At 43.9% G+C, this 25,819-nt stretch overlaps 1 protein-coding gene across 4 annotated transcripts in view; it reads left to right on the forward strand.

The window, feature by feature from the left end:
* Positions 1–25,819, forward strand: part of TRIP10 (thyroid hormone receptor interactor 10) — an 87,942-nt gene that overhangs the window by 53,841 nt on the left and 8,282 nt on the right. For 3 of the 4 annotated variants that reach the window (XM_083357142.1, XM_083357143.1, XM_083357144.1), the window contains 9 exons: positions 7,717–7,832; positions 10,641–10,697; positions 12,179–12,326; positions 13,979–14,041; positions 15,715–15,819; positions 16,558–16,686; positions 19,815–19,961; positions 20,431–20,634; positions 23,299–23,478. In XM_083357142.1, the coding sequence (XP_083213268.1) occupies positions 7,717–7,832; positions 10,641–10,697; positions 12,179–12,326; positions 13,979–14,041; positions 15,715–15,819; positions 16,558–16,686; positions 19,815–19,961; positions 20,431–20,634; positions 23,299–23,478 (1,149 nt within the window). The remainder of the gene's footprint in view (positions 1–7,716; positions 7,833–10,640; positions 10,698–12,178; positions 12,327–13,978; positions 14,042–15,714; positions 15,820–16,557; positions 16,687–19,814; positions 19,962–20,430; positions 20,635–23,298; positions 23,479–25,819) is intronic. The other variant, XM_083357145.1, reaches the window with a different exon arrangement.

Here is a 25,819-nt window from a genome sequence, read left to right on the forward strand (position 1 = left end):
TCCCATTCAACCCAAGTGCTGGCTTCAAGATGGTTTACTCCACCAGCATTAGTGCAAAGCTGTTCCCCGACAGATGCAGCTTCCATATTAAGAATCAAAGAAATGCTCCCCCCCACAGTGATTGGCATTCTTGGACCTTCTTCAGCTCTAAAGACTACCCATTGCAAATGCCTCAGAGCATTTGGGCTACATGTCACGTGGGCATCAGTTGCAAGCTTTGCTCTAGAATTGTTGTAGGTTTCAAGCTGGGCTGAAAATAATGCCAAAGAAGGAAATGGAGCCATCCCTCTTCAGCTGATAAGGTCCCAAAATACGGGGAAGAGACAGGGCGAGGGAACAACCGTTTGTGCCTCTGCTGTCTCTCTTCACATCGTTTCCACATTGCTTTTGGATGTGAAAAGGAAACCAGTTGGAAGAAGGATGGCTGCGCCTTCATTTTAGATCTTCCCACCAAGATTTTCACTTAAGAGTTCCTTGATTTATTGAGGTGGCTGATGAATGAGATGCAACGGAATGTGATAGAGGCGACAGGGTAGAATTCGATGTCAGAATCCCGTTATATCTCATTTCTATCTATCTTCTCTGATATAAAACCAATTCTTACTATCTCCTGGATTCTGTCATACTACTAAGGGGGAGGGGGATGCATGGGGGTTTTACTACTTTCACTTCCTCTATTCACTACAAAGTCACCTTTTGTTGATTCACTTGGGGTCTGCTAACCATAACAATGTGGCCATCTGCCTTTCATCCTATGCCCCTCTGACCTTCGCCTCTTTGCCTCTTTACCGGCAGTGAGGGAAAAGTGGGGCGGGGGAAGATGCAACACCTGGGATCTGGGTAAAGAGAGGATTGAATGATCGTGCGGACAGAGCCACAGAGCCGGACTGATGTTACCTTTCCTGGAGTTAACACCTAGAAATCTTCCGGTTTGAATAGCCTGGAAGAACTGTGGGGTGGGGGGCTGCTTAGGAACACTTTAAAACTTTGAATGGTGGGGGGGATCCCTCAGATCCTGTCTAGCATGCCTACTGTCAATTTCTCTTAATAAAAATTCCTGTGGGAAGAGACCGTTTCCAAGAGTTCTGTTTTCTTAAGATGTAGATTGAAGTGGGTCCTTACATTCATATTTTTACACTCCTTCCTTTTCAGTTTAAATGCCTATTCTCTTATATTAAAAATATGAATTTAAATTTCTTACAGCTAGGACAAGCGTGCCTATCAAGTGATCTGTGTCCAAACAATATCGGAGAAGGGGCCTTACCGAACACAGTTAAGATCCTTTTCTAGATCTTGTGGCAATGGAGGTAGCGAAGCATGCTCACTTCGCCACCCTCATTGCATCCGCAGATAACCGCCCGGCCGCCCTGTTTAGGGTGACCCGTTCCCTTTTAAATCAGGGGACGGGAGAGGACCCCTTGCCTGGACGGGCCGAGGAGTTTAGTGAGTATCTGGTGGATAAAATCGCTCAGATTCGGGCTGGCTTGGACTCTGACTGGGCAGTATCTGACGAGGGGGAAACGATGGGTTTGGCTGATAATATTTGGGAAGAGTTTGATTCTGTGACTCTGGATGAAGTGGACAGGATCATGGGGAAATTAAGTGCCGCCACGTGTTTGTTGGACCCGTGTCCCTCCTGGCTGGTTTATGCGGCTCGGGAGGTTACACGAGGCTGGCTCCTGGCAGTTATCAATGCTTCCTTGAGTGAGGGGTGCTTCCCTGCCGCCTTGAAAGAGGCGGTGGTAATGCCCCTCAAGAAACCTGCCTTGGACCCAGCTATTCTAAATAACTTTTGTCCTGTCTCCAACCTTCGCTTCCTTGCGAAGGTTGTTGAGAGCGTGGTGGCTCTGGAGGAAACTGAGTATCTGGAGGAAACTGAGTATCTGCATCCATACCAATCGGGTTTCAGGCCCAGGTACAGCACGGAGACGGCATTGGTCGCACTGGTGGATGATCTCTGGCGGGCCCGAGACAGGGGTTATTCCTCTGTCCTTGTCCTTTTAGACCTCTCAGCGGCTTTTGATACCATCGACCATGGTATCTTGCTGCGACGTCTTGAGGGGTTGGGAGTGGGAGGCACCGTTTTGTGGTGGTTCTCCTACCTCTCGGGCCATTCACAGATGGTGTTGGCAGGAGGGCAGAGGTCAACCCCTAGGCCCCTTAGTTGTGGGGTGCCTCAGGGGTTGGTACTCTCGCCCCTCCTGTTCAACATCTATATGAAGCCGCTGGGTGAGATCATCCGTGGTTTCGGGGTGAGGTATCATTAATATGCTGATGATACCCAGCTTTTTATCTCCACCCCGAACCAACCCAGCGATGCCCTCGATGTGATGTCCCGTTGCCTGGAAGCGGTACGGATTTGGATGGGGAAGAACAGGCTCCAGCTCAACCCGGCCAAGACTGAGTGGCTTTACATACCGGCATCTCAACTTGTCCAAGAGGTTCCATCTTTGGTTATGGGAGGAGAGGTGTTACCTCCCGTTGATAGGGCACGCAATTTAGGCGTCCTCCTGGACTCACGACTCAGTTTTGAAGATCATATTGGAGTCGTGGCCAGGGGGGCATTTGCCCAGGTTCGCCTGGTGCGCCAGTTGCGCCCCTATCTGGACCGAGATTTATTTATTTAATTAAAGTGCCCTACGTACGGTCACTCATGCACTCGTTACCTCCCGGATAGATTACTGCAATGCTCTCTACATGGGGCTGCCCTTGAAGACCACCCAGAGGCTCCAGCTGGTGCAGAATGCGGCCGCGCGGGTAGTGATGGGAGCATCCCGATACTCCCATATTACACCCCTCCTGCATGAGCTGCATTGGTTACCGGTTGTCTTCCGGGTGAGATTTAAGGTGCTGGTACTTACCTTTAAAGCCCTACATGGCCTAGGCCCGGGATATTTGCAGGACCGTCTGCTGCCGGGGACGACTTCCCATTGTCCAGTGTGCTCACACAGAGAGGGCCTCCTCAGGGTGCCGTCGGCTAGACAATGTCGGCTGGCGACCCCCAGGGGGAGGGCCTTCTCTGTGGGAGTGCCAGCCCTGTGGAACCAACTCTCCCTTGAGTTCCAGATGGCCCCGGATCTCCGGTCCTTTCGCCGTGACCTCAACACTTTCCTTTTTCATCAGGCTGACCTGGACTGACGATGGGTTTTTTAAATATTTTAATTTTTAATTGTTTAGTTAATTTATTTTGGGGCTGTTTATTTATTTTCTCTTAACTTTTGTATTGTTTTTATTGTTAGATGCCCTGAGTCCTTCGGGAGATAGGGCGGCATATAAGTCAAAAAAATAAATAATAAAATAAAAATAATAAAATATCATTAAAACATTCCTGGATTATAAGGGAATAATTCTGTCTAGATATTTGCATTGATATATCTGGTTAGAAAATGTATCATAGAGTTGGGAAGTGACTCTCTAGATCTCATAGTAGCTTGCTATTGTGATAGTTTTTATGGAAATATTAGTAGAATTAATCGGGTGAATTACTTAATAGAGGCAAAATGTTTTGGACACAATGTAACTAAGTTGCTAATTGTTCTTATAAAAATGGCCATTCTGGTTCAAGGTTTTTGTTAATTCAGGTTACTTAATACTTAAAGTGCTTGAATTCAGAGTACATAGTTTATTGCTGGTTTGCTCATTAAACATGTCAGTTTTTAGATTAGAATAGAGCTGGAAGGGACCTTGGAGGTTTTCTAGTCCAGCCCCTTATTCATGCAGAAGAACCTATACCATCTCAGACAAGTGACTTTCCAGTCTCTTAAAAACCTCCAGTAATGGAGCACCCACAATTTCTGGAGGCAAGCTGTTCCACTGGTTAATTGTCCTCACTGTTAGGAAGTTTCTCATTAATTCCAGGTTGCTTCTCTCTTTGTTCAGTTTCTAACCATTGTTTCTTGTCCTGCCCTCTGGTGCTTTGGAGAATAGTTTCACCCCCTCTTCTTTGTGGCAGCCTCTCAAATACTGGAATACTGCTATCAGGTCACCCCTGCTTCTTCTTTTCTTTAGACTAGCCCACGGGTCAGCAACCCGCGGCTCAGGAGCCGCATGCGGCTCTTTGAGGCGGCTCCCAGCCGCCTGGTGCGCACGCACCTCTTCAAACGGGCAGTGGTGCACGCGCACCTCTCCAAACCTTTGGAGAGGTGCGCGCGCACCTCCGCCCGAACGGGCAGTGGCGCCGCTCATTAGGAAAGCTGCCGCGGCCCGTTTGCACAGCTGCCGCGTTCGTCCATGTTTGGTGAGCACGGCAGGTCTCCCAACGAGCGGCGGCGGTTTGAAGAGGTGTGCGCGCACTCTCCAAACCGCCGCCATCCCGTTTGCGCAACTGCCGCATTCGTCCATGTTTGACAAGCACGGCAGGTCTCCGAATGGGACGGCGGCGGTTTGGAGAGGTGCGCGTGCACCTTTCCAAACCGCTGCCGTCCCATTCGGAGGTCTGCCGTGCTCGTCAAACATGAACGAACGCGGCAGGTCTCCAAATGGGATGGCAGCGGTTTGGAGAGGTGCGCACGCACTCTCCAAACTGCTACCGTCCTCTTTGCACAGCTGCTGCATTTGTGCTTCTTTCAAACGCGGAGGAATGCAGCAGCTCTGCAAACGGGGCGGCGGCGGTTTAGAGAGCTGCGCAGCTCCCCAAACCTCTGCCTCCACATTTGAAGAGCTGCTGCATTCATCAAACGCAGAGGTTTGGAGGTCCCGGGAGAGGGGGAGGGTGCTCGGGTGGCTCCGGCGGTGCCCGGGCTGAAGGCGCCGCCGCAACTCAGTGCCCATCGCCTGAGAGTCCGTCTCTCCCCCCCCCCACGTAAGCTGGCGGCACTGGGCAGCGACAGGTGCGTGCAGCTCAGGATGCGGTGTGGGCGTAGGGGGTGGTGTATTTTTTGCTTGTTTTGCGCATGCGCGTGCGTGCCCACAGGTACACGCACATTTTGCTGCTCCCACTTTTTTGTGTGTATGACGGAACCGGTTCCGAGTGGTTCTTTTGCTGTTTCGGGTTGCTGACCCCTGGACTAGCCAAACCCACATCCTGCAGCCATTCTCCAGGCCTTTGATTATTTTAGTTGTTCTTCTCTGAACTTTTCCAAGGTCTCAACATCTTTTTGTTAGTATGGTGACCAAAACTGGTTGCAGTATTCCAGGCGTTGTGTTACTAGGGTTTTATAAAGTGATACTACTACGTTGCATGATCTTGATTCTATGCCTCTGTTTATGCAACTCAGGATTGTATTAGCTTTTTTGGCTGCTGCTGCACACTGCTGGGTCATAGTCAAATTGTTTTAACACATTTGCAGATCATAATCATTTTCAATATATCTTTGTTTCTTTTCACAAACATGTTTAGTTGGAGAGCCTGAAACCCATATTTATGGCTTTCTCCTGTATAATTTTCCAGTTTTAAAAGGCCACATGAAAAGAAAGAGAACAAGAGAATGACCAACAGCAAGGTGGATGGATTCCATTGGTGTCACAATGTCTGCAGTGTTGAAAGACTTGGAGGACCAGTTGAGAACAGATCATCCTGGAGAAAATTAGGGTGGTTGTTAAGATTAACAGGGGCTTGATATGGCACATACTCATTGTCAGTTTTAAAAGGCCTGATCCAGATGTTTTCAATTTTATTGGGCTGGTCATCTGTTGATAAATCTACAATGTTCCTGTCGTCTTAGATTTTAACATTCCAGTGTTTGGAAGTAATTAGTAAAACAAAAAGTGGAGAAGGAATGTCTCCTATTTATACTGCTTTAGGGATAGTACCCATGTTTCCCCAAAAGTAAGACTGGGGTCTTTTTTTTTAACCTCCAAAAGAGGCACCAGGTCTTTTTTACTCACCTCCTGCAGCTGCATTCTGCGGTTGCAGTCTGGCCTGCATTTCAAAGTCAGGCTTTTCCTGAAGGCCCCTGGAGCTGAGTACCAAGCTATGGATTCAATCCATAGCTCGGTTCTTGGCTGCATGGGCCTTTCCAGAAATGCAGGCCTGACTGAGAAATGCAGGCCTGTCTGTAGAAGACACCTGAGAAGAAGTTGGCCCGCGAGGAAAGGCCTCGCAGAAAGGTAAGTGGGTGTGGGACGCATAGGGCAGATCCACACCCACACCCCCGCCCTAGCTTGATTTTTAAGTATGTGCCTCACCCCGAAACTAGGGCTTATTTTGCGGGTAGGCCTTACTTTCAGGGAAACATGGTATTTTTCTATATATCACTTCTAGCTCAATAATGCTATGTCCGGTATTCCGCCAACTAAATTAAAAATTCTTTATTCTTTATCAGACAGGCATATTAAGAATGCGATACTGTGGAGAATGTCTGCTTTGAGCTTGCTAAATTATATCAAGCCAGAACTCTCTTTAGATAGTAATTCTGTCACATTGATCCTGACACAAGCATTGCCATCCGTGATTTGCAAAATTTGAGGAGATAAAGTGTACATTAGTGGATACAAAAAGGTTGGACTTTAATGTCTGCCAGCCACATTCTTATGAGTTGTAAAACTTACACTGATTCCTGGTTAATGTCATGGGGGTGGGGGGGAGAGGTATATAGGAATGTGGTGTATTGTTTCTTAACTACTATTCAGTATAAAAAGTTGAGATGCAAAAACCCTGGGCCCTTGCTTAGATGTTTAGTAGCATGAAAAACAATGAAGAATTTGCAGTGTCAGCTTGAATTGGGCTGATGTGAGTTGCATGAGTAGAATGAACTGCCTTACCCCTATTTCCCACCCACTAAGCCTAGAGAGCAACTAGGCATAGAAAAAAGTGTTTATTATTTGTATTAGCTTTTGCTTATAGAGCTTCAAGTGGATTTTATCTTACATTAATTAGGGATTAGTTTCCACTGCAATACAATAAGGATCTGGCTAGAACTGCAAAGATTTCCACCAGATTGTCATTTTTATGGAACACGACAAAGTGATTAAATACAAGTGGGAGAAATCATTAGAACTGGGTATAGTTATACATGTATTGAAGATAGGTTTTTGTCTGGGCCTGATTACTTTTATGGATACAGTCCCTGGCATGTCACTCAGAGGCTGAGGGCAGCCCTTGACCTAAAAAGCATTATAGGTTCTTGACTCAAGCCTCTGAATAAAATCTGGTTATTTTGGACAATAGTGTTTCAAACTGTGGCAGATATCTGCATGTTTGGTTGTTGCTTTTCCTTAACCTCCTACTTTGCTACATGCACAGAATTCCTTTAGGGCAGGGGTGTCAAACTCAATTTCATTGAGGGCCGCATCAGCATTGCGGTTGCCCTCAGGGGGCCGGGTGGGTATGGCCAGGGTGGGTGTGGCCTACTGGGTGGGTGTGGCCTACTGGGTGGGCGTGGCTAGAGTGCGTATGGCCTGCTGGGTGGGCGTGGCCAGCTCTACATCGTTCACATCAAGGGTGCCTATGGGGGCCTGGGCAGGAGTGGGACAGATCTGAGGGTCTGGCAGAAGGAGGGTCTCTGGGCCAAGGCAGTGGGGGCCGTTCCCTCACTGTTTCCAAGATGGCTTCGTGGGCCACATGAAACCACTTCGCGGGCCAGATCTGGCCCCCGGGCCTTATGTTTGACATGTCTGCTTTAGGGAGACCCTGGCGATAGTCTAAGCAGACATAGCTCAGTCACCCTTTTTTTGTCATCTCTGCCTGGCCTTTGTGACACAAACTGTTTGGGTCACAGAAAACGTCTGTGGGTTTTTAGCTGCATTGGATCACACTTCTCCCCTCTTCCCCTCCAGGATCAATTTGACACGATTGAGCGCCACACCCAGTGGGGCCTGGACCTGATGGACAGATACGTCAAATTTGTGAAAGAGCGGACAGAAATCGAGCAGTCATATGCAAAGCAGCTGAGGTAGGTATGAAGGAGTGGGGGTGGCAATGGGGCTGACAGATGCTTGTATTCAGGTTTTAGGGAAAGGAAAGAATCCAAGTATTTACCTAGCTCAGCTCTGGGCAAAAGCAGTTATTGAGACTGCCCAATCCCAAAATCAAACCCTGGACTTTTTCCTGAAGCATATAGACATGTCACTGTGGTTTATTAATTCAGTAGATGGGAAAATAGGATTTTATGTAGAAAGTAATAATATGTACAAATATGAAATCCCCTACCCCAGAGCAATCATAGCTTCTTATAACTGTGTCCTGTCATCAGGCTCAGTAGAAACTATGTTTGGATGCCAAATGCTGGGCACAAACAGAAAAGAGTTATTTCCATCTAAGGTCACTTACAAACATCCTGGTATTTAGCTTGCCATTGTTGCATGCAAGTAAATATGCTGGGAGTTATAGTCCAATACGTGTAGGGGGGAACCAAGATGGAGAAAAGTAATCTGTTCTCTGTGGAGCTCTGAAAAAAAGTTCTCTTCCTCCACTGACCCAGTACTTTGATTTAGTATTTTAACTATTCCAAAGTAGCCTTCTCTATGGCTCAAGCCCAAAGCATTACTCTTTCTTTGCCCCCATTTCCTAAAACTGTGGTTCTAAGTATCCCTGAACCTGATCCAAAGGCTGTTATAGTCCCTGGAAGACCCAGAAAAGTTTAAAATGTCTGGCTGACTGGTGAATTCCTTAGCCATGAGTTCCATCCCTCTGCTTATCCCCACAGTGCTTAACTTCCAGACAACTCAGTCCTAAGTCTCTGAGAAGCTTAGCTTGGACAGCAGCGGTACAAAAGTAGCGTCCATTCCCCCACCCCACCAATAATTTATGAGACTATTTTGAATTACTTCTGGTTTATGGGGACCAAAATGTTATATCTAGTTTTGCCCTTTGAAAACCAAAGGCAGACATAGTTGATGGGATGGTTTGGTTTGGTTTCGTAACTGGTTAAGTTATTTGTCTTTTTGCCAGTTATCTCTCCAAACATTCCCTATTCAGCAGAAATCAAGAGGGGGGAGTTTTGCCTGGATCCCACACTATAAAATCTTTTCTCCATTCCTAGTCATACAAATGCAATGAGTAGAAAGGCACAAAGTCCAGTTTTTTCATCTCACTGCTCCTGGACCACTTTTATCCCATCAAGCTGATGAAAGAATATGTCCCAGGTCTCTGGAAAGCAAGCAGTATTAACCTGTCGTGTGTATGGCACAACTATAAAAACACCGTGGCTAATCTTGCTTAGATTTTGTTATTATTTTAATAGATTCTCGCTGATCAGTTGGTGTCTGAAAGGATTCATTAGAATTTGATTTTTCAAATTGATTCTCTGTTAGTATCACCTGTAGATTCCTGCAAGAATAAAGTTAGTAGTTCTCTCTTAGCTTTGCTCTCTGCACTTTCTCACAATGTTATTTGTAAGATGCTATTTTTGTGTAATGATACCTTGCACTTTTCTCCAGTGATGAGAATAAATGTTCTGCAACTGTTCATACAGTGGAAGCAACTGTTTTGGAAGGTGGCTAAAAACTGAGGCATAAATGGGAAGCCCCCTCCTGTGAACCTTGCCCATACAAATAGATCAAAGCCGGTCCAGTCCAGTGTTCTCTTCCTCTTTTGTACCATATTGGCCAAATAAGAGGCCTCTTTATGGGCTTCCCTGAGCCAAGACTCTATTTCTTATTCCTGTACGCTGCAGTTAGTGTTTAGAGACAGCGACCACCTCTGAAGCCTGGGGGTGATACACATAATCATCAAAGTCAGTGTCCGTAATTTCCATGAATTATTTAATTCCTTTCCGTATTGATGTAAGATCGGGGGGAGGGACACATTTTGTGAGAACAAATTCTATACATAAAGGGTACTCCACAGGAAAAAAAAAAGAAATTTTCTTCTGTTTGCTGTCTGTTTCCTCCCAACTTGTGAATTTTTCAAGAGGTTGTGAGCAGTGTCACTCAGATTACAGTATTTCTGCATTGTTAGACTGATTATAAGATCGCGGATGCAAAGCACTGGAATCAGGAAAAATATACCGTATCCGTGATGCTTTTAGGCATTGTTTAATTAATTAATAGTTAAGAGCTAAAGAAGCTTCTTGGATGAGAAGCGAAATGTCTTCAAAGAGAAAAAAAGAAAGTCCAGTTGCCTCGTGAAAAAGCAGCTCTGGGACAATCATGATCTGGATGATTTTGAATCTCCATAGATAATTAATTTATGATTTACTAATTTATTTATTAAAGTTGTATCTTTCATTAATATTAAAGGTAGTTTGAATGGCCCTCTTTTCTTTTGAGAACTTCAACTATAAATTATGTTTGTTGATTGCTCTACAAAGCAATCCTGTTTAATAACCTCTACTTGGCATCAGCCACATGTGTAGTTCTTTTCTGATATTTTAATACATTTGTTCATTCAAATTGAAGATCCAAGCTATAATAAGTATGGTGAGGCTGAAAACCTGTTGCTAATATTTTCCGCTGAAACAAAAGAAAAATCTGGAAATCTCTGCAACCTAGTAAGCTGGCCATATGTCATATGTGATTTGAGATAGATGAAATGTAAAGAAAGTAGGAAAACTGCTATTAAATAAGAATAATTTTATCCAGGCTGGTATATTAATATTTCCATCTAAAAAAATCCAACAGTCTGAAGCTGCTTAAAAGTCTAATAATGAAGTGTAATTATGTCTGAATGAGGCAGTATAGCCTTTTAAAGTGTAGGTATGAGCTCGCTCTGTTCCATTTCAGGTCAATATTGTATGTTATGCATGTTATCTCCTTTGTAGAAATCTTGTGAAAAAGCACCTTCCCAAGAGGACGGCTCGAGAAGATCCAGACATAAAGTAAGCAGTGAGCATATGAATTTAGCTGCAATGAAGCCAGGGAGATGGCCACACAGCGCTGTATATATTTCAAGCAGATAAAACCTGTCTGTTTTTAAACTTGAGCTTAGCTTAGCAAGACCTGGGCAAGACGACTTTGCAAATTGTTCAGAGCAGCAGCCATCAAAAGAATCCCTACGAAGTAGCAGCACACGTGATCCAAACTTGCATCCACTTTGCAGAACCAATATGAGCATCAGCAGGAAGACAGATGATGGAAGGAACACTGCAACGTAAACCACACGACTTACTTGATATTCTGAGGTTTATAAAGTTGAAGGAAGACCTGTGGAACTCACCATTCCAGTTATTCGGTGAAATTTGGCATTGGTTAATATTATTGGACTGACTGGGCAGCTCAGCAATCTGGTCCACGTGTCCAGGAAATGGATTTCTTGCTCCAGGAAATAATTTATCGCTCTCAATCTGTATGATTTAATTATTGATCTTGCAATTTAGATTTATCACTGGGGGCTGCTTTTGTTATTGGTTGTACTTAGTATGCCCATGTTCTGATAGCTCACATAAGTAAAAAAAAAAAAGTGAAGAAAAAGAAATACCTAGAATATAGCTCTTACATAATTCTAAAAGTACATCCAGGAAAGATACAAAACTTTGCATAAAAACTGAAATTCTGTGTCAAATCTTCATTATCTTAATACATTGGGTACAGACTTTACCCATAGGCGTGTTTTTTTGTATAAGACACTAGCCATAAATATAAATATAATGGCTAATTTGGACTGTCAATATAGGGAAGTTAGTTTGGGTGCAGTTAGTATCTTTGTGGAAGCTCAATATATTTATGAACATAGGTATAGTAAACAAAATTGTATTCTGTCTTCAGCAGAGAACGAGGAAATAAAAACAGTGCAAAAATAGTTCTGCTACCCAGAAACTAGTATTCTGTAGTAGTCTTTTTTCTGAACAGATATAACCATCACGGCTAAGAGCAGTTAGTGGTGGATCTTCAATAAACTGGTTTAACTCCTTTTTAAATCATCTAAGCTCGTGCCCAGCTTTAAAAAAAAAATCACAACTTTTTGCACGGTATTCCATGCATACATGTAGCTATTTTTGTTAGTGGTGTGTTCAGAAGGACCACTGTCATTAAAAAGGAATTACTTATTGGTAGAGGGAGAAAACAAGTCCTGCCCACTTCTTTTTTTACATTTCCAGGCTTTAGAAAATGTACATGTTCTCCCTCCCAAGTTGTCTCTTTACTAGACTAACTCCAAGTTCTAGGGATATCAGGATCGTACTGGTTGCAGCACTTATGCCTGTTCCTACCTCCATTTTTGTTCTTATCACCCATATCTTCACTGAACTGTGAAGGACCACACTTCATTTTCATTGACGTGTAGTCCTGGAAGTCCTCTTTCTTGTTTGAGCAGGAGGAGGAGTGTACAGGTTAAGTTTAAATAATTGTCTTTTCTTTGTAGGTTTTGTCAGTACCAGGCTTTCCTTCAAGTGGTGAAGGAGCTGAATGACTTTGCAGGCCAACGGGAGGTTATAGCAGAGGATCTTTTAGCCCAGATCTGTGTGGAGCTTTCCAAGGACTTGCAGGAGCTGAAGCAGGAAAGGAAATTGGTAAAATTGTTGGGAAATGAACTGTGGCAACAAGACATCCAGAATGGTAGTTCAGCTAGTAAGACAGGGCAAACATCAGGCTTTGATATCTTACGCCCTTGGCTTGAGGGTTGCATATTTTGATCTCCTCAGCATCTTTATTGTTGATGGCTCTCTGAGAATTTGGTGTCTGGAAAGACTGATTTTCACTTTGTCCCTTTTTGGAGGTCTGTCACCCATGGAGACCTTCCATGCTACTTCCCTGTTGCTCTTTTTGACCACTAGAGTTTGTTTTTCTAGATATTTATGGTGCTTGCATATTACATTAAACACTGATTCGTTAAAACAGGCCACAGTCACTTTTTCAGAAAAGTAAATATGCTATTTGACCAATTTCTGGTTGGTTTTTCCTCTTTTTAACTGCTTTTGTCTTGCACCCCTATTAAGAAACTTTGGCAGGACATAAAAAAACTTAGGACAAAGCAGGAAACAATAAACAAGTTATGCGTTTCAGCTTGCATCCTGTAATAAGCCACAGTTTCAGTTAATAACATAACAAATCATAGCTTCAAAATCTGCTTTATTGTCCTAAAATGAACCACAATTTTTTCACCAGTCTTGATTACATCCTTTATGATCCACATCTTCAAAATAATAAAGGCCCGGGAATGTTTTAGAATATTTTTTATTTTGGCACGCAGCCACTGATTGGGATAGTCCTTTCTAATTTATGGAAGTTTCCAAAATTGCTTGCCTGGTGGCATGGAGGGGGCAGCAGTTTGAAGAGAAATTGTAGCTATTTATTTTAAAGACGCAAGAGTTCCAATTACAGATCTCCAAATGGCACAAGTTGTCATTGTGTGATTTTGCTCTCAGAAAGATTTTTGCAGTGCACCACTATAGAATCTATCCTGCCTTCTGTTGTGTTCAAATTTAAATAATGCTTTTGTGTAGGAATTACGGCAGCACGTTCATTATTACTGTAAAATAAAGAAGGGATGCCAAGAACTTCCCAGAAAATGATGAGGATTCTTTTCTGAATTGATAGCACTTCTGATTCCGTGTCATAAATCTTGCTGCCAAACTCCTCTCTTGGCAAAGTTGCCTTTAGATCTCTCAGAGTTTGAGTGGCTAGGAAAATGTTTTAAAAACAGTGTTTACAATTTACCGTTCAGGTATTTTGTTAATGCAGTATTTAAATATTTATTTTTATCATTAATTTAAAGAGTAGCTTATATGTATCTCCACCTCAGTGGTATTAGATCTCAGAACTGGAAGAATGCATGAATTGTAGATATTCTTAGTATAGTATTAGTGCAGGTTTCCCTCAATCACCTCAGGTGTTTCATGTTTAGATATTCCTTAAATATTCACCTCCCTCCCCCCCCCCCATTTTCTGTTTTTGAAATTTTAGCTATATAGATATTCTTGGAGATAAAATATGTAGATGAAAAATAGATTTTGTGAGAGCAAAAGCCAACTTTGATGTAAAAGAAGCCACGGAGCCATTTGATGTTGGAAAGCTCTTTGAGGTTGATTTCTGGGATTGTTGAAGTTTTTACTCTTTGGAAGTATTGTCACCTAATGATTTGGGGAGGGAGAGTCAATGTGTTGGGAGTTCAAGAACTTTTCATAATGATTTTCTTTCTCTTAAATTTCCTTTCACTTTCCAGTATCTGCAAGAAGGCCGAAGGGCTCAGCAACAGCTAGAGAATTCCTTCAAGCAACTTGAAAATGTGAGTTCTGATTTTCCCTTAACAGTTTAGATTAACATACAGTTGTAAGGATTCTGTACTTTTGTCTTTGAAAACTTGTTTGCTTGATTCATATTTCAAACAGGAACACAGCTGTGGAAGACACTGTTCCCCCTCAGAGGTCTCCAAACATTTTGTGGATGGAAACATTGCTTGGAAAATAAATGGAGCTTTTTTTATTCAAGCAATGATTCCTCTATCCAGTCTTTAAAAATTCTTTGGAGAGATCATGGATACAAGGAAACAGTGACATCCAGAGTGCATGTCAAGGGAGAGGAGGAACTTTAGGTTGTTGGTCCTAGGAAGCAGCTCTGTTTTGGAAATTTCCAAGAATTTATGATTTCACTTTCCCCAACCTGATGCCCTCCAGATGTGCTACATCTGTCATCCTGTAATCCCAGACCAGGATAGCCTGTAAAGCAGTTGTAGCTCAACCCGGCTTTCAGCACAAAATTAGGAGAAGCTGCTATAGAGTTTTGTGTATTGATTAAAATAATCATGGAGTTGGTTTTTTAGTGAGAAAAACCCCATTAGAGTATAGTACAGCTTTCCAGAGACAAGAGCAAACCCTTTTTCTGGGATTGTTTTCATTGATAATTTCACACTAATGTAAACAGAAAACTGTAGCAATTCAATGCTTATTGTTTTCAGGGTTTGCCTTTCTGCATAATCAAAAATAAGTGTTCCTATGACTGAATGTCCTATTCAAAGCTCCAGATTTCCACAAAATAAAAAATTGCACATCATCAGAATGATTGTCCATGTGTAGACTAAGCATCCATATTGAACAAAAATTCTACAAAAAGTTGTGTTTCCAAACTTAGAGTACAACACCCTGCTACTATTTCTGTTTTCCCTAGATTAGTTCTCTTTAGCATCTACGTTTTGCTTCCTGAGTTGGGGTAGAGGCCAGTATAGAATACCACATTCCTAGCAGGTCTAACATTTTCATTAAGTTTAATCTTGAAGACATGGATAGAAGTTAATGGGACAAATAAATGTGCTAAACCAGACATTTCAAATAGTTAACTTCAAGGGAGCTGTTCTTGCTTAAAACTAAAAGGCAGTTTATTCTCACCGATAGAGTATTTACAGATTAGGCCTGAATCTAGTGCAGACATGTCAAACTCACAACGTCACGTGACGTCGCGCAACGTATCGGGACTGTTTTGCCATTGCTGGCAATGGGGTGGGCGCGGCTTCTGCGTGAGGCGTCCGGCCTGTGGGCCGGCAGTTTGACACCCCTGATGTAGTAGGAAAATGTGAGTAGCTGAGATGGTTCTTTCATTATTGCAAAGCAGTTTTTGAAGGTTGTTGCTTAAGTGCTTGCTAAAGATCTTCCAGTTGATAACGGTAGTTCTGTTCCCTCTTTCGATACACTTTTGTTTATATCATAAGATATAACCGTCTGAATCCCTTTTTAAGCATGCTTTTAAACATCAGAAGCAGAGCCCCTCGTCCTTTTTCCAGTTCTTGTTTAAAAACTCAGAATGGCTAATCAAATCAAGCCTATGCAGTGATTGTTCGTAGCTCAAATGTGTTACTGAAATGGTGGTATTTCATTATTCAAGTCATTCCCACTCAGGTAAGCCAGCAAGGGAAGGCATAGCAACGGGCTGCAGGCAAGGGCAACACTCAGGTGCTTTTCTTCACAGAGCAAACGTAAGTTTGAACGTGACTGCCGGGAGGCTGAGAAAGCTGTGCTGAATGCAGAGAAGCTGGATCAGGACATCAATGCTACCAAGGCAGATGTGGAGAAGGTCAGTATCTGGACTGGTCTGCTGTTTCCCAGCCCCAGGAGTAGTTATGAGGAGTTCTGTAATGGAAATGATGAATAAGATCCTGACTCATTTGTGCTAAAACCCAGAAACTTTCTGCTATTGAACTTTCGGTTGGTTATTCTGATGTTATGTTTCTAAGCAAATGATGGCTTATTTCCCCAGTAAGTCATAAAACCTGGGACACATCTCAGGGAAAACTTCTTGGAGAGAAAGAATGGTGCCAGATTATGCCAGCTGCCTTCCCCCCTATACACTTGTCCTCAAAACCTATTGTCAAAGCAGTCCTTTGAAGCGCCCCCAGATGCACTGCAGACACATCTTCTAGATGAGAGGCATTTTGGAAAATGGTACATAAGTCACTTCTTTTGGAAGAAAAATTTAAAGGTGCAGACTTTTTTAAAAACTCAGTTCCCAGAATCTTTGCCCATATTGTTCAAACCTTTATGGGGGGGGCGGGTTAGCGCTTGGGGCTAGTGGGGTTGGAGCACCTGGAGAAAGCGGTTCTTAGTTCTAGCTGGTAGAAACTAGAGTGCTCTTGTTTCCATTCAGATGATCATTGGGCTACTGAGGGTCATCAAATTAAGCAACACTGAGACAGAACAAGATTGCTTAAAGTGCATACTTGAATGAAGGAAATTTAAAGCTGGATTCTATTCTTCACTTGCGGCTTTGCTTGAAATACGGTTTTTCTCTCATCATTTCCCCAACTTTTCCCAGGCCAAGCAGCAAGCCAACCTGCGTAGTCACATGGCTGAGGAGAGCAAAAATGAATATGCTTCATATCTTCAGAAGTTCAATCACAATCAGAACCAGTTTTACTTTCTGGAGATGCCACAGATCTTCAATGTAAGTTTTTACTCTTTTTTTTTCCTCCTGAATTTATGCCCTTTTTTTGTATTAAGTAGTCCCTTGAAGTAGTTTGTACAAGCAGTAATAATAATAATTGTGAAATAAAAATTATAAATCATCCACTTGTAAGTGCTTCTAAAATAACCCTAATCTGAAAGGCGAACAAGGGAAACAGATCTAAGAATTAAGCAAACAGCAATTAAAGTCATGGGATCAGTTCAAGTGTAAGGATGACAAAAAGGCCTAGGAAAGGAAAACAAAGATCTGAAGCAGGTCATCAGAGAGCTCCAGGGTATTATACTTCACGGCTGCCACCCTGGAGGCAGGTCCTAGAACCAGAGGTCCTAGAATGGCTCTCCCTCATCCTGAATCATAAAACTACAAGCTTTTTTCCCCCGCCAGTGTCTCAGTTGCTGCCAGAAAGGTACTGTGGTGATCGGTAACTGTGTCTGTGATCTTGATCACTAAATTCCTCTTGGGCTACTAAAATCTGTATAGGAGTCCGTACCGTGCAGATGCTTGCATGAAGAAGTGGGTCTTTGGATATCACTTAAAAGTGGGGAAACAGCCATACTTCCTACCAGAAAATGTTTCCTCATGGAGGTATTCTACTAAGAAGGTCTTTGCCCTTGTCACTGTCTGGCAAGCCAGATGGTCTCTGTGGACCAAAGCAGAGAATAAAACTGATCATAGGGCACAGTTTGCCTAGCCTTGGGAGAGACAGTATTAAATGTGCAGGTGAAGAGCTTGATAGTCCTCGACATGCAACTGTAATGGAGCCTGCCCATTAGGGTTGATAGTCCATGGATGGTCGTAAAAAGGATAGTTCACATGACCAACACAGTTTATAAACTTTTGTGCGATGGTCATTAAGCAAACATGAGGGTTGTAAAATGAATGCTGTGGTCATTAAGCAAATCCATTGTTCGCTATGGTATAATTTTGCCAAAATCTGAAACTGCCGGTTTTCAGCAAAACCATCACAAAACACAGTTATGTGACCACAGGACACTGAAAACTACCATAAATATAGCTGGGCAACCGAAATTTGGTCATGGGACTGTGGAGGGGCCCCAATCATTGGAACTTTGAATCTAGGTCAGGGGTAGGCAACCTCGGCACTTTTATGACTCATGCGGACAGCCCTTAAGGTTGGTCCATCATAATTTCAAACGGTCACTAAGCAACTGGTAATAAATCAAGGACTATTCACTGTAGATTGACACCAATCTTAAACTGACCCTGAGGGGCAGCCAGCCTCACAGAGCAACTAGAGAGCTACGTTCTGCTCAGTGGCAGCTTCCAGACTGTGTGGATAATCCCAAAGCTGAGCCTGTTACAGGATGGAGTATTAAAACTAGAGTCTCCCAGTCCAGGGAGATTAATGCTTAACATTAACAGCATTATTTACTTATTTTTAATATTCTTTTTATGCTACCCCCATCAGAGACTCTGGTGGCTCACCAACACAAAATGCATAATAAATCCACAAAGTCATAATCAACAGCAAACATAATAATCAGAGACCATATATAGAAACCATGATCACTGCTACCCTGTTGTCCAAAGTGTCAACTAAAAACAAAAATGATTGTTTTTACTATGTCCTAAATGGCAGCAAGGTTGTGCTAACCTGGGGTGGGGGAGGGGGGGAGTATATTCCATATAGAGTCAGGGTGGACTCGCAAAAGGCTTTTCTCTGCAGTCCTGACTCTTAAACCATGTGAGGAAGTGAAACCAAAAGCATAGCATTCCCAGTTAGAACTTAACAGACAGGATAGGTCTGTGCTGGCGAACCTATGGCACAGGTGGCACACAGAGCCCTCTCTGTGGGCACGCGCTCCGTTGCCCCAGTCCTGGGCCTTCAGCTGGGTTTTATAAAACCTTCTCGCTTTAGGCCTCCGCCACTGTGTGCAAAAAAAAGAGAAAAAAGGTTCAATCAATCAATCATTTTCAACTTCTTATGGGGAAAAAAAGATCTCACAAAGTTGGAATTGATTGATTGAACTTTTTAGTCCCACCCAGTCTGCCATTACCACCGCAGCCACGCCCACCCGATGGGCCATGCCCACCCAATGGGCCATGCCCACCCGGCACCCAACAATACATAAGTGGGTTTTGGGTTGCAGTTTGGGCACTCAGTTTCTAAAAGGTTCGCCATCACTGGGATAGGTTGTACTCAGAGCAAACAATCCTGCAGAAACTGAGGACCTAAGCTATAAATAGCTTTATAAGGTGTGATTAGTACTGCAAATGTGTTCCCAAACCCCTTTGGAAACTGATGCTGCTCTTGAAAACTAGGTATTGGTCAATTAAACCAGGTTTAGCCATTTTATACCAACTATAGTATCTCAGTAGTCTTCAAGAACAGCTTCAAGCATCATCCACAAGATCACGAGGGCAGAGCATCTCCAGGAACAGCCTTATCTGGATCACCAGCTATGAAGTTGGGCAAAGCTTCTAGCCATAGCTTTCACTTGTTGCTCAGGGATCCTCTACTCTAGATCTTGGACCAGTGTCTGGGGAAGTGCAAACCCATCAGGAACAAAAGATGGTCTTACCCCAGGATGCAGGTGATTCTAGCTATTCTATCTTGCTAGGATGAACTTTTGTCCAGTCCAGCTTCCCATAGCCTAAAGAATTGAGGCATCTGTGGTATCTCCTGCCCAGTCCTGGATATCATCTCGTCACTGGTGATACTTCATCCAGAACTGACTGATGACCTCTCCTAATGGTTTTGTGCAGATGTTAAGTAGGATGGGGGAGAGGCCCAAATCCTGAGGCAACTCACACATAGGCTCATGCTACATAGTCTTTTAATTAAAAAGTGATTTTAGAAACTGTTGTGCTGCAAAGCAAAGCATCAACCCCTAGTATCATGTCATAATTCTTGGCAGAAATGCCTATGGGCCCCAGAAATATAACATTGCAGTGTTTGAGACTATTCTGGGGTCCAGCTTAGCTTCTTGTCAACTTGTTTGTAACTGACCATGCCCATTGTGGCTACCATTTTGTGAATAAGAAAGTCTCCTGTAGTGTCTCCTAAAGCAACAGCAGTTGGGATATTGTGAATAATCCTCATATCTCAATTATCATTTAGTCCTTTTTCCTTGCTTCTTTTCTAGAAGATGCAAGAGATGGACGAAAGACGGACGCGGCGTCTCAAGGGGGGCTATCGCATCTTTTCAGAGATAGAACAGCAGGTCATGCCGATCATTGGCAAATGCCTGGAAGGCATGAAGGCAGCTGCAGAGGTGGTTGATGAAAAAAATGTAGGTATCTGAACATCTCTTATTCCTTCACTGTATGGTAGAGGCTGAAAAGAGTGTGGATTTTCTGTTAACCCCAAACCTTTCCAGCAGTGGCACCTAAGATCCTTAGCCTGGGGAAGTTGGGGTTTTGTTTTGTTTTGTTTTGTTTGCTGGCAAATATGTTTTCTGCCTTTGAACTATGGTTGTGCTCAAAAACAGTCCTGTTCCTGACACTGTGGACGGGCACCAGGAAGGGATAACTTACTTTGTTTAATTAAAAAGTATTTGATTTCTTCAACATTACATTTGTTCTTTGACCTTGAGAAGATACATTTAAGCTACTTTTATGACTGCATTAACTGAAATGGTGCTCCAGGATCCCATCCTTGGTCAATATGGAGTTTTGCTGCTAATCTCTATTGTAGGCTCAGTTGGAGTTGGGTTGACAGTGTTCCTGTTTTATTTCAAAAGGATGCTTTTCTTCTGTTAGGACTCGCAAATGTTAATTGAACTGCACAAATCAGGTTTTGAAAGGCCGGGAGACATGGATTTTGAAGACTTCAGCCAACCCATGAATCGCACCTCTTCTGATAGCAGCCTGGGCACTCCCCGGGGCACACTTGATGGCCGGCTGGATCCCCGACTGCTGGGCAAGAACAAGGGAAAGCGCTGGCTCTTCAGCAGGAAGAACAAGGTGAGAATTGTTATAGAGGGCTGGCAGCATCCTGAAGGTAACTGAGAACAATTGGTCTTCTATCATCCGTCTCTTAATATCGCCTGGATTCACAGGTCAGCAGTATCTGAGGGCAGGGGTACAGGAAAGGAAGAGGATAATCAAGAGTGTTGGCATGTTTGAATATTACTCTGAAATCCTATTGCATTTAATTGTCCCTGCCTTTCAGGCTGCTGGCCTACCACAGCACATCTCTCAGCTGAAAAGTGCTGTCCTGTGGAAATTTGCAAGTTACCATACTAGCCATCATTGCCACTTCCATTCATTCTTTGGCTGACTTCTTTCTTCTTTCTGGCTGTTCTCACTAGTCCTCATGAAAGAGCTTCCTTCTCTGACCTTGTAAGTCAAATCAATGCTGCTCAGGAAAATCTGGGGCCAAGATAGAGTTTATCTGCTGCTGGAGGGCCTTAGCTAGAACATCCCTCCTTCTCTCCACCACTGGATCTCATCAGCCTTCTGTTGCTCGAGGCCCTCCCGCTGTGGAGGCCTTGGAAGTCTGCCCGAGAACGGCCTATTCCAAGCAGCCATCCCCAGCTGCCCCTGTCTTTTTCCTGTGGTCCCTAGATGACCCTGTGGGCTTGTGTGCTGGAGATGATGAGGGTTGCTTCAGGGAGCTCTCATTTTGTTTCCTACTAATTTTCCCCAGAGGTTCTTTCATAGCCTTTGCAAGGACACTATTTCAGATGGCCTGTGTTAGCAAAAGCCTCCTTTTTCCATCCATCCGTATGGGGCCCCTTTATTCCACTTGCCACGAGTCCTGAACTCTCTTGCCTTATATCTGAACTGAACGTGTTCTCCCACCCCCACCCCCACCATTTTATTCTGAGTGCAAATGTTCTCTTAGTCACATAATCTTGCAGTGCAGATGCTGCACAAAAGCCAAGCTCCACAGCCTTTGCTCACATCTACAGTTGGCCTCTACTTTGCCCTCATCTCTGTTTTCCTACTGCATTATTTCTTCCATGTCCTCCGTATTGCTTCCTTGCCTCTGTGCATATGTCAACTTTACTGCCCTTTTTCCTTGACTATTCAGGAATGACTTCAGGACAGGAAAGACAAAATGACATTCCTGAATTCTCCCTTAAGGAACTTTTGAGCCTGCAAGAAAGACTTGGAGGGTGATGCAGTAGTGATTCCTTCCACTTTCTAGACTAATTACTGTGGTTCAGAACAACCTGTTTATAACAACCCAAACCACTCTCTCTTTCCCTAATAAACTATATGAGAGAACACTTGCATTCCTTAACTTGCAAGTAAACATTAAGTAAAGGTTTGCCTTTTTAGTGTGTACTGTATATAGTTACCAAAGCTGGACAAACGTTAGAATTAATAAAGCTTTATATTATTAAACACGAGTTCTTTGTGGTTGCCTTAACAACCTTAAGTCAGTGTGTATTGTCTTTCCTGTACTAGAGAAGTGAGTGGAGAGGAAGCAGCCTTGCCTAAAGCAAATATGACCAGTTCAAAAGTCAGGTGAGATTCGATGGGTCTCATCCTGCTAATATAACTCAATGCTACTTGGGTTGTTATCGCCTACTTAGGGCATTTTAATGTGTCAGCAGTGCTTCAAGAGATTTTAAAGCAAAATGAACAAGTTCTTCTGAGTTGAACAGGCATTTCCACATCTGTATCTGTCTTTAGTTGGCTGCACCAAAGATGGATCTGTACTGACCTTGGAGAGAAGATAGATGGTTGGGTAGATAACCAGCTTCTTCTAGCCTAAGTGCTTTCCAGATGTGTAGATTTCAACTCTCAAAATTCCTCACATTGGTGAATCTCTCATACCTCCCTGTGAATCATTCCATGAAAAGGCCACAATGTGCTTCTGAGTGCCTGAAGCTGCTCGTCAAGCACCGCTCTGCAACTCCTTAACACAGTGTGCTTTTTAATGGCGTTGAGCACAGCAGCACAATCCTAGGAAAAGACCCAAGACCTTGAAGGAGTGAGAAGGGTTAAAGGGCATGCTCTGAAGTGCTGCGCAGTGGTAACCTCTGGCTCTCCTCAAAGGCTTTCCTCCCTCTTTGGCTACTAACATTGGACCTCTTCTCTTCCATCAATAACTTTGAAGTTTAAGACCAGCTTAGCCCTCCCACATAACAGATTTTGAGAGCCAGGTTATCAGACTGGGGATGGAGGGAAAGCGGGGTGGGGGAGAAGGGGGAAGGAGGGAAGGAACTATGCCATGTTGCCCTGCCCATGTTGAGTATGCCATGTTCAGCTCTGCATCTTGCCACCCTCCTCATCTTTTTTCATTTGCTCCCTGGGGGCTGGGTGTTTCTGTGCCTCGTGTTGCTGTTGTCTCTTCCCCATGTATTCTTGGGTTTTGTTGCAGTACATTCCTGTTATATTGGACCTCGTGGATTTATAGTTATTGCCTTGTCTGGCAAATGTGGTAGCCGATGTAACCCGCTATTTCTACTGAAAGCAAATGGCTACCAAACCCTCTCAACTATTGGCCAATGTATATATAATATAGATGGAATGCACTGTAGTTTTTCTGGTGGCGGGATTTTTTTTATTTCTTTTTTTTGTATGTGTGCCTTTTTATTTTCTTACAACATATTTTTCCCATCCTTTTGTGTGTTTTTTTGTTGTTTCTTGTTCATGGCCCTTATCTGTCATTAGCTCCCAACCCCTCCCCTCTCCCCTATAAATTGCCCTTCCTCTTCATCTTCCCCCTCCTCCTCTGCCATCAATGGACCTCCATCCCCCAAATTCACCCGTGACCCTCTGTCTTACTGTTTGAACGAGATCAATAAGACAGTCAAACCCCGCATCACGTCCTTCCGCAGCCTCAGACGGGGGGTAAGTGGATAACTTTGTTTGCTTAAATCACTGTCATATGCCTGCTGCTGCCGCCACCGCTGCCACCGCCACCACCAAAGGGACCTGCCAGGTAGAAAACCTGTTGTGGTTATGTGCTCTCACACACACTAGATCTTAGCCCTCTGCTGTTTCCTTTGAAGCAATAATTACTCAGTTCAGTGAATGTGGGAAAAAAGGAGATTCAGTTTCTTTTTTGGTAAGTTTTACATTGGTAAGGCATGACTAAACCAAGACTTTGACCAATGGCCTTTAGGAATTATAAAAGGATGGCAAAGCAAAAGAGAAAGCAAGGGACAGAATACATAACAGCTCTGCTGGATCAGAACAAGGGCTCGTGTCCAAACGTCTTGCTCCATAACATAAGCAGTGAGGAAATTACGAGTATGGAAAGGAAAGCTCTTTACTACTGGCGTTCCCCAACAGCCAATATTCAAGGCATGAGATCCTGGAGGTAGTAAGTAGCCTCAAGGTCACTGATAGTCTGATCCCATATGAATTTGTCTAATCCCATTTTTAAACTGATATGTTGGTGGCTATAGCCATGTTTGATGGCAGCAAATTCCTCATTTTAATTGTGTTATGTAAAAAAAAGTCCTTCCTTTGATTAATTATAAGTCTCCCAAAAGTTTGTTTTAGCAGATGACCTCCCGATCCAACTTTATAAAAATCAAAGAGAAAAGTGACTATTCACATTTTCCACACCACGTATGTTTTTACATCTCTATGACATTGCCACTTCCCCGCTCCAGTCTAAAAATTGTTGTAGCTGTCACTTTGGTTGCACTTCTTGCACCCCTTTCCTGAACCTTACTTAGGTGCTGCTTCTCTTTTTCTTCACCTGCCCATGGATGCCATAGACCAGTGATGGTGAACCTTTTTGAATGAATGAACCTTTTATTGTCAAAGTACAACCATGTCTACATTGAGATTGGCTGAGCCTCCCTTCGTGCCCCAGAGACTGAGTGCCCAAACCGCAACCCCAAACCCACTTATTTATCGCAAAGTGCCAGGGCCACATCAGCATTGTGGTGCCCTCGGGGTGGAGGGGGGCAGGGGCATGGCCCACTGGGTGGGCGTGGCTGAAGTGGGCGTGGCCACCTCCATGTTGCTCGTGGGGGGGAACACCTGTGGGTGCCGGTCAGGGTTGGGGGAGATCCGGGGGGTCTCCGGTGGGTGGGGCGGTGGACAGGAGGCTCATCCTATAGGGTGAGGCAGGGGGCAGGGTGGGGGTGCCATTGCCGCAGGGCAAGGCGAGGTGAGGCAGGGGGCAGGGTGGCTGCTGTCTGACACCATCAGTCCCCACACACAGAGGCCAGCAAGCGCATGGGGGCTGACAGTGTCCGTCAGCAGCCACAGCCTGCCGGCCCCTCGACCAGAGCTCCGCAGTGTGCTGCCAATACCGGGCCAGCCCTCCAGCAGCAGGCAGAGTAGGAGAGGGGGGAGGCATGAGATGCAGACTGCCGGACGTGCCTGCTTCATCCCATCTGTTTTTCCTTGCGGTTGGAGAGAAGGTCACTGCTGGTCATCTTGGCCCCCTTGCAGCTCTTGCCCTTGGCCCGTGCATGGAGCCTGTTCCCCTCGCACACCTGACGCACCTTGGCCCCGCCTCGGGCCACTGTGGTGGCCTAATGGACCCGCACGAGATGCTGGCGGTGGCAGCCGCGTGCCCACAGAGGCGGCTCTGAGTGCCACCTCTGGCACGCGTGCCGAAGGTTCGCCACCACTGCCATAAACAGTCATGGTGGGAGAATGGTGGACTATGCGCATTGAGTACAAAAGTTATCTGCTCTGCTCCCCTTCCTTTTTTTCCCTTTAAACAAATTGGGAATAGCCCCTACTTCACTAAGGAACACTTCTACTGATTTTGATTTTAATTATATTGATATTACTGTTATGTTTTATACTTTGTTTTATTGCTGTAACCTGCTTTGAGTACTTATGTTGACAAATTTATTTATTCATGTCAGAAACATTGTTATTAAAATTTTATGTGTAGATATAAGTACAAGAACATAAAATTTAAAATGTGTAAAAGAAGCATCTTACCAGATACAGGCAAAGAGATGGGGGATTAATTGACTGTGTTCCTGTAATTTTGCATACATGCATATGCTTGGACTTATTCATGGTTAATATTTTAATACTACTCTTCCAACGGTCCATGTCCAATCCAGTTCAGTGTGTAACTACAGGAAAATACTGCTTAGTTGCTCCAATTCTCAGGGAACTGTGGGCTCATGTTCAGTTTCATCTGGCATCTCATTCACACATTTTGTCTCGGGAAGAACGGGAATATAACCTGTCTGTGCCTCTGTCCCAA

Source organism: Vipera ursinii (assembly GCF_947247035.1).
Source record: "Vipera ursinii genome assembly, chromosome: 2".
Classification (NCBI taxonomy): domain Eukaryota; kingdom Metazoa; phylum Chordata; class Lepidosauria; order Squamata; family Viperidae; genus Vipera; species Vipera ursinii.